Source organism: Papilio polytes, unplaced genomic scaffold (genome assembly GCF_000836215.1).
Source record: "Papilio polytes unplaced genomic scaffold, Ppol_1.0 DF824180.1, whole genome shotgun sequence".
In the NCBI taxonomy this organism is placed as follows: Eukaryota; Metazoa; Arthropoda; class Insecta; order Lepidoptera; family Papilionidae; genus Papilio; species Papilio polytes.
The window spans coordinates 1,296,584-1,311,740 of NW_013525024.1; the positions used below are offsets into that span (position 1 = coordinate 1,296,584).

The window sequence follows — 15,157 nt, forward strand, 5'->3', positions numbered from 1 at the left end:
TAACCGGTAACCGCCAAACCAAACAGGCAAATCATCTTGTTTAAAAAACATTGTGAAACATTGTGAATGTGGTACTCAAATCTATATAAATAGCCTTTGTCATTAATAAAGTCTTCTGTATTTCCTTAAACAGTATATTATTTGCCTGAATAAAAATGCCGTTCTTTAGTGGCAGATGTTTGAGTACCGCTAAATTGATTGGGAAAACTGCAGTTATAACGGGAAGTAATACAGGGATCGGAAAAGAAACTGCGTTAGATTTCTATAAGAGAGGTACTTTTTGTTTAATTCATGTCCAATTTAATTAAAATGACATTTACTATAATACTTACTATTTTATTTTAGGTGCTAAAGTAATTTTAGCATGTCGAAGCTTGGAAAGAGGTGAAGAAGCGAAGAAAGAAATAGAAGAAAAATGTAAAGATTTACCTGAAACTGGTACTTTGGTATTAGAGAAATGTGACTTATCTTCTTTGAAATCTGTCCGCGATTTCAGCCAGAAAGTGCTAGACACAGAACCTCATGTTAACATCTTAGTTAACAATGCAGGTGTCATGATGTGTCCAAAGGGGGAAACCGAAGATGGTTTTGAAACACAATTTGGTACCAATCATTTAGGTCACTTTCTTTTGACCATGCTGCTTCTGCCGCGCATAAGAAACAGTGCTCCAGCCAGAATAGTGACTGTTTCATCCAAAGCTCACACAAGTAATAAATCTCTAAATTTTATTTTACATGCAAAATTTTGTGGTGATGGAGGAGAGTTACATATCTCAAGTCCAAAAATGAATTGTTTTGATATGAAGTGATTTAGATAAAATAAATTAAAAACCGACTTAAAAACTCGTTACTTTCTAATTGGCAACTATTCTACATCAAACAAAAAAGAATCATGTCAATTCCATCACAAATTTCATTATAACCAATAAATAAAATGTTTGTAGACTGATAAAAAGTATGAAGACAAGTGAGAATTAAAACAAATTAAACAATAAATTTTTCAGGATATGGCATTAACTTTGAGGATGTGAACTATAAGAAGAGACCATACAGTGCCATGGAGGCATATTCACAAAGTAAACTTGCTAATGTACTATTCTCCAGGGAATTGGCAGCAAAACTGAAAGTATGTTATGAATAATTTTATTTATTGTATGACACATATAGGTGTAGCATCACAATGAGTCATCGAAACTTAGTCATTAGTACATGCAACACCTTTTAATTGAATTAGACAATGCATAAAAAAGCCAAATATATGTATTTCTAATATCATTGTCCTTGTCTATGAATGAATTTTTAACATTATCTATGCCCTCACACACTACACAGATTAGTCAATAATCCTTAATCCATCTGCTTAATCCTTATAAAATTTAATGAAGGTGCACAATTAACACAGATTTTATTTTATACAGTTTTGGCTTGACAGCTCTACTTAATCAAACTGTTTGCAAAAAAAATATGTAGTGCTCTCACACTACTATTATTCTCTTCCCTTCTACTATTGGTTAAATTACAGGAAAATAATATAGAAGGAGTTAACACATACAGTCTCCACCCTGGCGTGATCAAAACTGAACTCGGACGTCATATGAATGAAACAATGTTCAGGGGTGCTAGAACATTATTTGGTGTATTGGTCGGACCATTTATGAAATCTGCCGAACTTGGCGCACAAACCACAATATATTGCTCTGTTGATGAGAAATGTGCTAATGAAACTGGATTATACTACAGGTATTAGTTGAATTTTACAAATATGATATTAAAAATACATATTTTGTTATTTATTACATTGCCATTTTAAGCCAGCACTGGGCCTGCCTAAATTTCTGTCCAGGGGCCCATGGTTTGCTTTAGGTTCTCAAGCTCAAAACAAGACCCTTAATCAGTGGTATAGCGAGCCTATCTACTAGCTCCCAGAGGAAAATACCTTTTTAACTGAAGCTTAGTTGACAGTTGTGTTGATGCGAAAATCACATTAGTAGCTAATTTTACTGTTTAGTATGTTTTATTTTTGTAAATTTTCCAGTGACTGTGTTGCCACCCCTCCACACCGTAATGCTTTAAATGATGAGCATGCCAAAAAGCTTTGGGACATGTCAATTGACCTAGTGGGCCTTCAGGACTATAATCCGTTTACAGCAAATGACCAAGGAGCAAAGAATTAAAATTAGATATATTGTTATATACTAATTTTTGCATGTTTTTTGTTTTTTATTAACATATCTGTATGACACAGGTTTAAAATAATTTCTTTACTAATACTTTAATTGTTCTCATTACATTATGTTTACATTTTGTTGATGGCTGATTTTTCTCATTTTCTTAGCTCTGTTATATTATTTTATTTTAATGTTTATTTTATACTATTGTATACAAGATGTCATTTTTAATGATTATTATACACTATTGTTTATAGGGTTGTATTTTAGGTGATGTGTTTGGGTCTAGGACCTATAAGCATTTTTCTTAACTAAAATACACCTGTGTTTACTATTCTTACTGTGTCATATCTCTATAAGTCGTTTTTACTAATTTTTGTGTCGAATTTAAGGATAAGTGATAAATATATGCATTTACTTTTTTGGTATTTGTTAAATAAGTATCATCATGCTTTACAATTGTTTAATATGTTACAAAATATGTGTTGTTTTTGTAAGTAATTGATTTTATTGATCCAAAAATACTCATACACTAAATAATTCTTAGAACTTAATCTATTGTGACTAATCAAATTAACGTCCACTTTGTTAATGTTGTTTAAAATATATTTAATCGAAATAAAGTATTATTTTATTCATTCTTATTTTTTTTTATTAAACCGTGATTCAAATTCACTGTATGAATAATGTATTTATTAAAGAACAGTAAACAGTGCCCAATGCCCGTTAACTGTAAAGTATAAGCTTAATGTAAAAAAAACAGTAAATCATTTTCCCGCTATACATCTACAAAAGCGAGTTTACCGTTCTATAAAAACTAAATTTACCTATTCCGATTAATTTATTCTTTGATTTTTACTCTGCTACATCGTCGTCATGTAAACAAATGTCAATGTCATTAATCATATGTCAATTACAAAAATTATTGCGAATCCTTGCCAATTTGTTTTTGTTTGCTATTATACAAGCATTTAGAAGTGCCAATCGTTTATATCTTGACTCTTTATACACTGATGTAATTAAACGTTTATGTTTCTAATAATATTGTTCATTGCCGTGTAACCCTGTAATAGTTTTATTGAAATCAATGATAAGGATTTAGTTTGAAAATAATGCAAATTTAATCAATTTGATTTAGTTACAATAATAGCAGCTATTCACAATGGAGTACGACAAAGAGGAACATACATGGCGAAGGCAATCATCGTCTACGTTGAAGCAGACTACTTGTCAGCCAATGCCGAAAAGATCGCACACAGTTGCAGTTATTGTGTTAGGATTAGCAGTACTCAGTTGTTTGTTAGGGTACTGCGTCCTAAGCGAAACACTACCCTATGAATCTAAAACATTGCGTCTGGTGATTGTTGTAAGTATTCTCAGATTTTAAAACCAATTATAAAGCAATTTCGATCGTAATTATGCATGTTGCACTCTTTTTTTTCTACCTTTTTAAATTAGTTTACATTGTAATTATAGTTTAATATGTTGCATCTAATGATGTATAGTATTTTAGTTAATCTGCTGAGCTAAGTCTTCGCAATACAGGATGTGCCCAGGGTCAATTTTTGTAAACAGTTTATTGTCAAATGAATGAATTTATTTATTTATTAACATTATTTAAAGAGGATATCCTTTACAATGCCTTACTAAATTTATGTATCAAATAATATTTATAATGAAGATATTGTACAGGTTTAGTTCTTTTTAATGAAGATAGTATGCATAAATGTATAGAATATAACATGATTGAATAATTTTTACAGCTATTTCGTCATGGTGCTAGAACTCCAATATCAAGCTATAAAAGTGATCCTTTCAAGAATTATCAATGGCCTGATGGACTTGGAAGTTTAACAAATGTGAGTATAAAAAAAGTTCTTCAAGACAAAAGGTACAAAGTTTAGATTCAGTATTATTGTGGATAAATAATTAAAAACCCATTTTTTAGGCTAACCTTTAATGGTTTATTTTTGTGTAATTCCCAAATGTTAAACATTAAAATTTTTTTAGGCTGGAAAACTACAGCTGTATGAGTTGGGTAAAAAGTATCGTAACTATTACGCTAACTTTATCCCAGAGGAATATTATGAGAAGGATGTTTATGTAAGAAGTAGTGATAAGTCTCGGTGCTTGATGAGTGCATACACCTTCCTTGCTGGGCTCTACCCACCATCGGACCGGCAGATGTGGCATCCAGAGTTACCATGGCAACCAATACCTGTACATTCCCTGCCTAAAGAGTTGGACGATGTAAGATTTTTCACAAACATATAAACTAAACAGTGAAGGATATTGAACTTAAATGTAAATAAAACATAGAATTTATATTTTGTATGAAATATTCACTCTTTCTATACCATTATAAAACTAACGGAGGGTACACAGAAACCAATTAAAAAAAATTCGACATTAAGTTTAAACATTTATTTACACTGCAGTATTCACCATATTTTAATAGGAGTAGGTATTTTGTAACATTTAGCAGAAGTTGTATTTATTTAAAAATAATTTCCTTTTAGATAATAGCACAGACGAAGCCGTGCAAAGTTTGGAAATCAATGTATGAAGAATTATTAGAAGAAGCCAATGCCGATCCTAAGTTTGCCGAACTATTTGATTATCTCAGTAAACATACAAATCAAACTATGCGCAGCGTTTTAAACGTAGACTTCCTGTACAGCACTCTGCAAACACAACAGGAGGCAGGATTGAAACTCCCAGATTGGACAAAGAATGTGTTCCCGAATAAAATGCGTACTCCGTTCATGCTCAGTCTGGCTTTGTTATCGTATAATCAAACTTTACAAAGGCTTAAAGTAGGTAAGTGAATATTTATCATACTTTATATTCATGTTATTACAGTATCAAACACTCTTAATTAAAAACCACTGATTAAAGCTTCATACTTTAGTCTATTTTATGTAAAAAATATCCATTTGCTTTCTGATTATCTCGTTTTAAGCGAATGTTAGTACAATTTTTCATATATTTAATTCACAGGTCCACTTTTAAATGAAATTAAAATGAATTTACAAGATAGTGTGAGTCATACAAACTTGGATCGTTCACTGTACATCTATTCCGGGCATGATGTGACAGTGGTCAGTCTGTGGCGTACTCTCGGCTATACTGAGCTGTTGGAGCCAGAGTATGGAGCCAGTCTTGTACTAGAACTGCATGAGGAAGTCGAACAAGATACATTTTTTGTTAAGGTAAGAAATTACAAGACAATTTGATTAATGATATGTAGATGTGAAGTCAAAAAAAATCATTACTTGATACATGAATTTAATTGTATTATTTTTTTTATGTGATTTTTTTTAATTATACATAAACATGGTTTTTCTATTTCAGTTATTCTATCGCAATAATACGAAAGTGGAAGTTCCCATGGAGTTGAATATGCCATTCTGTGATGATCCCTGCACTTACAACCGTTTTATAGAACACATTGAAACTTTGATTCCAAATAATTGGCAGGAAGAATGTCAAAACTGATAATTATGATACTCTCAGATTAATTAACAAGGTATGTTTGATGTAGACATGTGTATGTTATATTGTTCACTCACAGGATCGTAATTTTCACGTAAATCGTTATAAGTGTGCATGTTTCTATGTATAGCTTAACCATGAACATAAAAATCCAGGACAATGAGATACTACAATCGGCTTTACTTCATTGCACCAAGAAATTAGGTACATATTTTACCACAATATGGTAAGATTTAAATGAGCTATCGGGGAAACTGGCGGTGTTCCAACTTAAAAGCTACAATCGTTTTAACATTTTGAAACAAAACACAGAACAAAATGGCTAGTTTCTTTTTATTATTCTTCCTTCGTTTGCAACACTCACTGCTTTCTTATCAATTATCTGTAGGAAGAGACAGAGTTTGTCTCTTTGCAATGGACAAGGCAATTTTTCTTGAGTGGAACATCGGGGATTTCCCCAACTGTACCTGGTCAGGCTATATAGCAATTTCATTACCAACAATCAGTAAACTTAATTTTTTAAATCACCAATTTTTAGCTTCCATTTTTAAGGGATTTATAAAGGAACATTTTACATTCTCACAGAATTTATTAATGTTATATCTACGATAAACTTAGGCTATATTGTTGGAATTTTACTCGAATATATTTGCTATATCTTGTGAAGTTATCTTTAATAAATAAAATAATGTTATATGGAAATAAATCTTATAAACCTATAGTGCCATATGTTTGTAATTCTTATTCACTTTGTATATAATTTTTATCTAATTCTAATCTTAGATTTTTATAAAGGCCTAATTATTGGAATTTTAACCATGTAAACTATTTTGTCTATTCTCCGTTCAAATATTATATGTAAAAGTCGTTCTGATGACCCGTTAAATATATTAATTTTTATATTAAGTTTTACAGGGATTTTATTTTAAAAAGACTTTTTTTAATTTTAAAATATAAAAGTAACTTGAATTATAGTGACTAATATTTTTTTGTTTGCAAAAGTTGTCTGTATTGAATCATTCATTTATGTACTTTTATTATTTGATTGCTTTTAATTTTTTGATTTACATGTTTACGTGCATTTTATGTAGATAATGTTAAGCAGATAAAACTTTAAAATTCTATGAAGCATGCAAGAAACCATTCTATGTTCAAGTGGACTTTTCAAGGTATATCATCAACTCTATGTTATATGTAAATTTCCCACTTATAATGTTTTGAAACATATTTTTATCTTATTAAAAGTTGGATGTAAACAAAAGTGATATTAAAATAAGAGTATAATTTTGTATGTTTAAATCAATTTATTTTCTATACAAAAATATGTAGATTGAAAGTATAATCTTTATAATTTTTTTCTATATAATTTTAACAAGTTAAAAGACTCCTTATTTAATTACAAATTCTTCATTATACTTATAATTTTTAAATTAAGGGTTTGTGTATACTCTACATTTAAAAACTTTTATTTTTTAACTATTTGTATCACTGACTTAAAAAAAAAAGTTGTCTATTTACTCAGTGTAGTGCAATTTAAATATTATGTAAACGCAAAAATGTAATATATTCCATAATATTAATTGTTGTTGTGTACAGTGTATGGAAGTAGATTTGTTGTGATGTTAATATATTTTATGTGATGATAAATTGGTTTTTATTTAAAGTAATTTATTTATTTTAAAAAGGCCAAGTTTAGCTAAGGGTTCTGCTGGAAACTTAAAAATAAAAAAATATTCCTTTTGAAAATTTTATTAAAAACTAAATGTAACATCTTTTATAATATACACATTTGAAATACTAAAAAAATGACAATTCGATGTATTAGCGCCATTGAAGCCATAAAAGATATTTCTCTTAAAATTAAGACATAAAATACAATCTCAAAATAAGACATTTGGACGGCACAACACTTAAAACTTATGACTATTTTTGTCACTATTACTGTAAAAATATTACTATTAAGTAAAGTCTAATACATATTTAAATTGTAAAATTTAATGTACTTTTGTTTTATAAAATAATGTTTAAGAAAATATATTCTGAATAGCATTGCCAATAAGGCAAATCTCAAATGATTATAAATGGAATGTTATGATCTATTTGGAAAGCCATTGATCACACAAGATTTTAAATATAAAAACCTGTTTATTAGAATGTCATAAAAAGTGTTCTCTAGCTTAAATAAGCTTTGAATCTCTTAACCTAGTGGATGGTCTGTACTTACTATGTTATGTTTATCAATGAGTGGGATACAATTTTTCTCAGTCTTACATTATATAAAATATTTATGTACTTTTAGAACCAATACTAGCTAAACTATGTGAAATAATTTGTGTATTCTACATGGTTTGAATATTCCATTAGAATTTTCCGTCTGTGGAACAACCACTGGAATATTTGACACATAAAAGTTGTTTATTTTGGTATGTGACAAACTTAAAAACTACTGGAATGATATTAAATTCTTTTGCTAATAAATAGCTACATCATGAATAACATGAAGACAAAGTAGAGGTATATAAAATCTTGTAAATAAATGTAAAGTGTTAATGCTTTTTATCTTTACCTACTTAAGAAACTAAGGTGCCATATATAAACATTAATCAGCAAAATTTATCAAAATGAATAAAATACAAAAATTGTAAAGGTTAAAACCATTCAACATTATTAGTAAGTGCAGAACTTTTTTATTTTTTTTACTATTTTATTTTCCGCAGCAAGTTAGCACATCTCGTTCTCTATATGCCCTTAATGAAGTCATAACAGTAATGGCTATCCACAAACAAACCGACAACCAAGAGGCGATAATAGCCAGCTGCAGTGCAAGCCCTGTGTTGATGAAATCGCCACGTCGACCACTCAGGGCATTCTTCTGTATGTAATCCATAAAGTCATATATGGCCTGACAACTGAGTCTAAAATGTATAGCAGTGGCCTGATCACCAACAGCTCTGAGGTTCTGTGGAATACATAAAACATTATAGAAACAGGTAATTTACTTAAATAGCTATGTAGTTACCTAAATATAGGCCACATTACTTGCCTAGTAGAATAGTAATTATTTAGAACAGCAAAATCGAAAATTATAACATCACAGTACATTTTCTTAAGGAAGTTCTATTTGTGTCTACTAAATTATGAACTATACTATGTTGTAACTTACTCGGACTAAATATCCCCGATACTGCATACATGTTTTTAAAAAACCATCAGTTATAATGGCTGCATGGACTAGGTTGTAAACAGCAAACAGTGCCGCAATGCATGAGGTTGGTATCCAACAGTAAATCACAGCATCATTACGCTGAGATATTCTTGCTCTTGAAGATACAACTATTGTCTCACCTTCTCTGAAATTATAAATAATATTAAATAAGTCATAACTGTATTGTAATTTTTTTCCAAAAGGCAATTAATTAATTACAAATCTTACATTTCTTCGACTGTTGTGGATTTCTCGCCCTCATATTGTCCAACATTGTTGATGCAAACTCTATACATATGAAATGAGGCCATCACAATAGCATACACTAATATTGGAAGTGGAGCAAAAACAGCATACAAACAGTACGAGTTGTGACCACCATTGAAATTTTGGAATGTGCTTATACCATAAAAGATGCATCCACAGTTTGTGTTTTCAAAATATCCTCCGGGGCAAACGTCAAGAGTTGAACGCCAATGATTGAAAGGAATTGCAATGCACACAACAGATATAGAAAGCAAAACGGCTAGGAGTCCGTAACTCCAGCAGAGCCGTCTTTCTGTCTCAAATTGATTCATTGTTCACACTTAATTCAATAGGTTATAACTACCTACTCCGCCCTTTATTTGATGAACTAAACGGGGACAAGTGATAGATTGAAGATAACGTTTATCAGTTTTAGACATTTGATGATATTCAGCATGTTATGGCTACATGTAGGTATCCGAAATGATTTCAGCTTAATTAAAAGTTATTGTAAAACGCTTAAATCAAGAAAATCGACTTTAATCTTGGTAAAATATATGTAAACGAAGTTTTAGTTTGTTTACATTACAGGTAAAGCAGTACAGATAAACAATTTAAAAAAAACTGTCAATGTTTCTAAGAGCAAGGATGTTGCAGTGTTATAAAAGTTTCGTTTACTTAAAATTACTATTATTAAATAAAAGAAAGGCGAATTTTAGGCTGAAAAAAGGTTTGCTTATAGTCGTAGTGGAATTCTAAAGTTTTCTTGAAAAAGCGTACGCCGTAACCATTATGTTTATGCTTTTAAAATGAACGCAATACACTCGTTGACGTAAAATCACAATTGACATTTGCTGTGCAATTAACAAATGTCAAATATTGGAATATAAACATGTCAATGTCAACAAAAGCCACGAAAATGAAATCTGAAAACTCCATGAAGAAAAAAACAGATTCATCTTGCTATGAAATTACACACTTCATTTATATCATATTCTAAACATACTATTACTGTGATATATCGTTTTTACCCGATAATTTAAAGATGAGATTAAACATTAATACTAGGCTTGTGGGTAAAAATACTATTCTGGTGCCTTACAGAGAGCATCACGTTCCTAAGTATGTTTTATATTTCATATGTCCTTTTGTTTTTGCAATTTTTTTTTAACATCCTAATTTAAATGTCAGATATCACACATGGATGCGATCAGAAGAGCTGCAAAAACTTACCGCATCTGAACCTTTAACTCTAGAAGAGGAGTATCGAATGCAAAAAAGTTGGCAAGAAGACGATGACAGTAACCATTTTATTTATAAAAGTTTTTTTTTTACACCTGTAACTATTTTCCATTTATTTATTACTATTTTTTTCAGAATGCACATTTATAATTTTGGATAAACACAAATATGATCAAAACCAAGATGAAAATAGTTAGTAGATACAACATTACTAATTACATATTAAAAAAATTAGACAAATTGAGTACCTCCTTGGGAAGTTGGTCAAAAATTATAATTATTTTCAGCCTTTGAAGCAAAACATTACATAAGAGCATATTTCAGAGTATTATTCTCTTATTTTAATCACATTTCAGATTCCATGATTGGTGACACTAATATTTTTATAACTGACAAAAACAATATGGTTGGAGAAATTGAAATAATGATAGCAGAAGAAACTGCTAGAGGAAGCAAAAGAGGCTGGGAGGCAGTCATCCTAATGCTCCTCTATGGAATAATATGTATTAAAATAAAAACATTTGAAGCAAAGATTAATATAGAAAACAATATAAGTATAAATATGTTTAAAAAGTTACATTTTGAAGAAAAATCAAGAAGTGAAATTTTTCAAGAAGTAACATTGGAAAAAGTTGTTGATAATGACTGGATGAAAACCCTTGAAGGATATTTTATGTTTCAATTACAAACTTATGAATAATTGATCTATTTATGAATACCTCTTCGAGTTAGTTTTGGTAAAGTCTTGCCACAAATCACCCTTTGCTTTTAAATCTCAACCCCATATCAAAATAATTTATCTTTGGGAAAATGATGAAAGGGATATTAAAGTGGTACCTATCATAATATTCCTCGTTAACATATTATAAATAGAACTGGATCCAATGTGAAAGAACACTAAAAACTTTTGTTTTGTAAATGTCTGCAGGTTTAGGAAGGAGATGGGCCAGATTTAAAAACAAAGAGCCAGATCTAAAGCAAAACTTTTCGTTACGGTAAAATAGATTTTTTTATCGTCTCTCGCCGTCTCCCACGTTATAAACAATAAACATTCGAGTCATTACCTGTATATGTTTAATTTTTGTGCCAAATTAAGGTATCTTTGTCGAAGAACTGCCATCTATATTGTTTTCCAGATACTAAAATGCTCAGTAGTACTATACTTGCATCAGTAGATGGCGTGGTATCGTATAGTAATTTTTTGAGATGGCAGTTTCACTCCTTTGGCTGTCAATGCCAACTGTCAAAGTCTAACATCAAAATTGATTGAAGGTTTGGGAATTGAAACTCAAAGAAACACGAACGAAACATCTATTGGTTGGCCGAGGTTGAGGGGTTTTTGTATCATTGGTTAAGTTCGGCGACTACCGGTGCCGGTAATTCCCTTTTGATTCGACTTACACACAGTTTCGGTCGATTAACAGAATGTTCTTCAAAGGACTTATATATATGACGATCTTTTATTCAGCAAACATTTTATGTAGCCAAGATATAGATGTGAAGACAGAAGAAGATGTGGGCGTAAAGTATGCCAATCGATGTGAAGTATGCAAAGTACTAGCAACAGAACTTCAAGGGAGACTTGAAGAAACCGGCAGAGTGCGCGACGTTATTGAAATTGGATATTCGTTAGATGATGTTCAGCCAAAGAAGAAAACTAAGTACGAAAAATCAGAATTGAGGCTTATCGAATCTCTAGAGGGAGTGTGCGAGAGGATTCTAGAATACAATATACACAAAGAGAGGCAAGACAGCACTCGGTTTGCTAAAGGTATGAGCCAAACATTTAAAACTCTTCATGGACTTGTAGACAAGGGGGTTAAAGTGGATCTTGGGATACCATATGAACTGTGGGATAAGCCCTCGGCAGAAATTACTCACATGAAAACTCAATGTGAGAGCCTTTTAGAAGAGAATGAATCTGCTATTGAAGAGTGGTATTGGAATCATCAAGGTGAGACAGATTTAAAACATTTCCTTTGTACAAAGAATGCTTTGAGGAATACAGATGACTCTTGTTTATTTGAAAAAATAGAATCTAAATCCAAAGGAGAAAAAGGAAATAATTATAAGTCTGAACTCTAACTTTGTTTAAGTTTAATTGCAACTTTGATCAAATAGATTACTTGATAGTACTGTGATAAGTGAACATCTAGAAATAATTTTGTTAACAGACTTCCTTAATATTATGTATTAAATAAGCTTGTCAATGAATCTATTTTATTGTAATTATTAACTTAAGTACACACTTGAGTAATGTTAAAGATTAATATGAAATTAATGAAAGGTTACTCTTGATGTTTGTGAAAAACTCTGTTTTTAGTAAATAATTTTTGAATATTGTGTATTCTTTTTAATTCAATCAAGTCTTTATATAATGTATATTCTTTTCTAATTATCTATAGATTAAGTACAAAATGACTGTATGTGCATTTGTTATTTGTATTAGAAAATAAATACATATAATAAACTCTTACATAATTTCATTTTTCTTTTACTGAAATATATTCCATAGTTAGTTTATTTTCCTTTTTACATTTTTATTTTAAATGTGATTGAGATTTTATTTCAATGTAGACATACTTTTTTTGTAACTAAAGATAACCTTTCACCTCTTCCATCTTTTATCAATTTGTCATACGACAGTTATATAACGCCTATTACGTAATCATGTTCTGATTTTCGTAGAATATAGGAGAGAACATTCGGGAAATAAAGGAAACAAGCGTAAAATAAGCACCTCTTTAATCAACTGTCAAAAAGTAGAATACAAACAAGGTGTTGTCGCTCGCACTCCGCACGCGCGCGCACAATCATAATAGTGAGATAAGATTTACAATTAAATTCATCATAAATAAAGTAAATACATTTTTAAAACCTAATAGGATAAAATACATTCACTCGAGTCTTGCAGACAGACGACACGCGATTTTGAAGCCGTACACTAAAATAATTTAACACAAACGGTATTTTTGAACGAAATGCACTCCCCTCCATTGGCATCGTTGACAATGGACGATTTACAATAGTAAAAAAATACTATTGGCTACACTAAGCCTCGATACGTCGACCGTAAGCAGTTACCTACTATAACTACACATTCATGTGTAATCAGATATGTTGCAAGTTGACACTTTCCGAGTTCTTGAGGGCAGAATTTGTGTGAAAACCGCGTTGCAACTTTACAAAGTCCACGTGAGGCGACCAGCACTGAGCACTAGGGGCTGGGGGCTGGGCGCTGGGCGCTGAGCTTTAGGCGCTAGGCGCTAGGCGACGTCGGCGCCTCAAATGGCGAGGCGCGCGACGTCGGGCGGCTCGTCCTATAGGTAGGGGCTGGTGTCCTGGTAGTCGTCGTCGTCGCTGTCGGAGCCGTCGTCGGTCAGCTGGCGCTGCGCTGCCTCTTCCGACTCACCAACACCGTCAGAGCTCGATGCATCTGTTACAAATACTACACAATATAACATCGCTGTGGAGATAACATAACCTTAATTTTGAAACCCAAATGACTAACGCAATAGAAGAGAAAACGCCACTAGTTTTTGCGTTTTAACTAAATAAACTGTAACATTATATGTAAACTTGTTTTTATTTAAAAACTAGCTTACGCACGGGACTCCGTCCGAGTAAAATTAAAAAAAAAGTTAGATTCTATGTCAAATTTGTTTGAAATCTATACAGACAGTTTATACAGCAAACTATAAGAAACGTCCATCCATCGAAACTTTCGAATATGATATTAGTATGGTTGCTTTTAAACAACGAAAAAGTATATAGCAATGAAAAAAATAGTTTTGGGGAAGATATGAACTCGTGTTTTAAATATTTGAATAATTTTAATACTGGATGTTTCATGAAATAAATGTGATTTCAAATGGACTTGAAATTTGGTTATATTGTTTTTTTAAATAACGAGTAATAAAGCCAAATCCATGCGTTAGACAAAAATAATGAAAACTTCTATAGCTACATTAGACTAACATACAAAATACTTGGGTGTTTTTTTCTATTCAAATTAGCTGTCATTAACCATGCAACATTAAAACTACTGTTTATCTATATTGTACTAATGTACAAGATTTTATAGGGTTAGATATAAAAGTACACAAAGTCAACAGGCATTTTAAAAGTGATTTAAATGTTGATAACAATTTCTAATTAAAAATGCATTGCTCAATACTTGTGTTATAAATTGCGTGCGAGTGCTATTGCATTTATGTCCCTTGTTTTATGAAATTAATAAAATCCAAAGACAATTAATAAATATATAGACTAGACATAGACAACATTTTTTCACCGGTAACTTCTTTGAATGGTAATATCTCAATGTTAATTTTGACACGTCGAGAAACTTCTCAGTGTTTGAATTATTTGTTTGTATTTCTGACTAGGGGACACCATACAGCGCTAGGAGATCATGTGAAAAATATGCTTCCTCCATATATTTTTTTAAATCTCTTTGAATAAATCATACAATTTTTACAAACTTTACTTTTAAAATTTTAATATAATTGTTTATTTTTTTTGTTTATGTTTTGAAAGGGATATAGATGCGTATATATATGATGTAGTACAAGCAGAGCATAGTTACCCAGTTACCTGCGTGCGGCTCCCACAGTGTCTCGTAGCGGCGCGCCTTGGCCGGCGGCGGCGACGCCGATGCGCTGCAAAAAAACATTTATAACTCAATAAAACTGCTCTTAGATATATTTAAATTTAACAATAGTTATCCTTAATGCATCCAAAGCTGTTTTTAGCTAACTATTTTAATAGCATTTTTTCAAAAAATAAACAAGTAGAGAAA

General features: G+C 31.1%; 6 protein-coding genes across 6 annotated transcripts in view; 4 read left to right on the forward strand and 2 right to left on the reverse strand.

Moving 5' to 3' along the window:
• The first annotated feature begins 6 nt into the window (after positions 1–6).
• Positions 7–2,808, forward strand: LOC106111126 (retinol dehydrogenase 12-like). The gene is made up of 5 exons (XM_013293118.1): positions 7–273; positions 346–708; positions 1,005–1,126; positions 1,523–1,740; positions 2,036–2,808. The coding sequence occupies exons 1-5, from the start codon at positions 156–158 to the stop codon at positions 2,172–2,174; spliced, it is 960 nt and encodes a 319-aa protein (XP_013148572.1). The 5' UTR covers positions 7–155; the 3' UTR covers positions 2,175–2,808.
• Positions 2,809–2,905: 97 nt separating this feature from the next.
• On the forward strand, positions 2,906–6,561 carry LOC106111125 (lysosomal acid phosphatase-like). The gene is made up of 6 exons (XM_013293117.1): positions 2,906–3,534; positions 3,932–4,027; positions 4,179–4,418; positions 4,688–4,988; positions 5,169–5,380; positions 5,523–6,561. The coding sequence occupies exons 1-6, from the start codon at positions 3,331–3,333 to the stop codon at positions 5,664–5,666; spliced, it is 1,197 nt and encodes a 398-aa protein (XP_013148571.1). The 5' UTR covers positions 2,906–3,330; the 3' UTR covers positions 5,667–6,561.
• Positions 6,562–7,432: 871 nt separating this feature from the next.
• On the reverse strand, positions 7,433–9,718 carry LOC106111193. The gene is made up of 3 exons (XM_013293209.1): positions 9,097–9,718; positions 8,827–9,013; positions 7,433–8,622 (listed from the first exon to the last, which is right to left on the reverse strand). Exons 1-3 carry the CDS (start codon positions 9,444–9,446, stop codon positions 8,368–8,370), a joined length of 792 nt encoding a protein of 263 aa, XP_013148663.1. The 5' UTR covers positions 9,447–9,718; the 3' UTR covers positions 7,433–8,367.
• A 263-nt stretch (positions 9,719–9,981) lies between these two features.
• On the forward strand, positions 9,982–11,419 carry LOC106111195 (N-acetyltransferase 9). The gene is made up of 4 exons (XM_013293212.1): positions 9,982–10,236; positions 10,306–10,415; positions 10,492–10,548; positions 10,713–11,419. The coding sequence occupies exons 1-4, from the start codon at positions 10,160–10,162 to the stop codon at positions 11,054–11,056; spliced, it is 588 nt and encodes a 195-aa protein (XP_013148666.1). The 5' UTR covers positions 9,982–10,159; the 3' UTR covers positions 11,057–11,419.
• Positions 11,420–11,640: 221 nt separating this feature from the next.
• LOC106111194 (protein canopy 4) lies at positions 11,641–12,775 on the forward strand. Its single transcript, XM_013293210.1, has one exon. It carries the CDS (start codon positions 11,782–11,784, stop codon positions 12,439–12,441), a length of 660 nt encoding a protein of 219 aa, XP_013148664.1. The 5' UTR covers positions 11,641–11,781; the 3' UTR covers positions 12,442–12,775.
• A 309-nt stretch (positions 12,776–13,084) lies between these two features.
• LOC106110997 (choline-phosphate cytidylyltransferase B-like) overlaps positions 13,085–15,157 on the reverse strand; it is a 21,049-nt gene continuing 18,976 nt past the window's right edge. Inside the window, exons 7-8 of the mRNA XM_013292966.1 lie at positions 14,953–15,017; positions 13,085–13,792 (exon numbers count right to left, since the gene is read on the reverse strand). Of these exons, the coding sequence (XP_013148420.1) occupies positions 13,677–13,792; positions 14,953–15,017 (181 nt within the window). The 3' untranslated portion in view covers positions 13,085–13,676. The remainder of the gene's footprint in view (positions 13,793–14,952; positions 15,018–15,157) is intronic.

Bases quoted from the DNA above. Each gene is read 5' to 3' on its own strand.
- LOC106111194 (XM_013293210.1), top strand. From the start codon at position 11,782: ATGTTCTTCAAAGGACTTATATATATGACGATCTTTTATTCAGCAAAC.
- LOC106111126 (XM_013293118.1), top strand. From the start codon at position 156: ATGCCGTTCTTTAGTGGCAGATGTTTGAGTACCGCTAAATTGATTGGG. The intron at 274-345 runs GTACTTTTTGTT...ATTTTATTTTAG, and splicing joins GTTAGATTTCTATAAGAGAG to GTGCTAAAGTAATTTTAGCA. The intron at 709-1,004 runs GTAATAAATCTC...TAAATTTTTCAG, and splicing joins TTCATCCAAAGCTCACACAA to GATATGGCATTAACTTTGAG.
- LOC106111195 (XM_013293212.1), top strand. From the start codon at position 10,160: ATGAGATTAAACATTAATACTAGGCTTGTGGGTAAAAATACTATTCTG. The intron at 10,416-10,491 runs GTAACCATTTTA...TATTTTTTTCAG, and splicing joins TTGGCAAGAAGACGATGACA to AATGCACATTTATAATTTTG. The intron at 10,549-10,712 runs GTTAGTAGATAC...ATCACATTTCAG, and splicing joins TCAAAACCAAGATGAAAATA to ATTCCATGATTGGTGACACT.
- LOC106111193 (XM_013293209.1), bottom strand. From the start codon at position 9,446: ATGAATCAATTTGAGACAGAAAGACGGCTCTGCTGGAGTTACGGACTC. The intron at 9,014-9,096 runs GTAAGATTTGTA...TTATAATTTCAG, and splicing joins TCCACAACAGTCGAAGAAAT to AGAAGGTGAGACAATAGTTG. The intron at 8,623-8,826 runs GTAAGTTACAAC...TGTATTCCACAG, and splicing joins ATCGGGGATATTTAGTCCGA to AACCTCAGAGCTGTTGGTGA.
- LOC106111125 (XM_013293117.1), top strand. From the start codon at position 3,331: ATGGAGTACGACAAAGAGGAACATACATGGCGAAGGCAATCATCGTCT. The intron at 3,535-3,931 runs GTAAGTATTCTC...TAATTTTTACAG, and splicing joins CATTGCGTCTGGTGATTGTT to CTATTTCGTCATGGTGCTAG. The intron at 4,989-5,168 runs GTAAGTGAATAT...TTTAATTCACAG, and splicing joins TTTACAAAGGCTTAAAGTAG to GTCCACTTTTAAATGAAATT.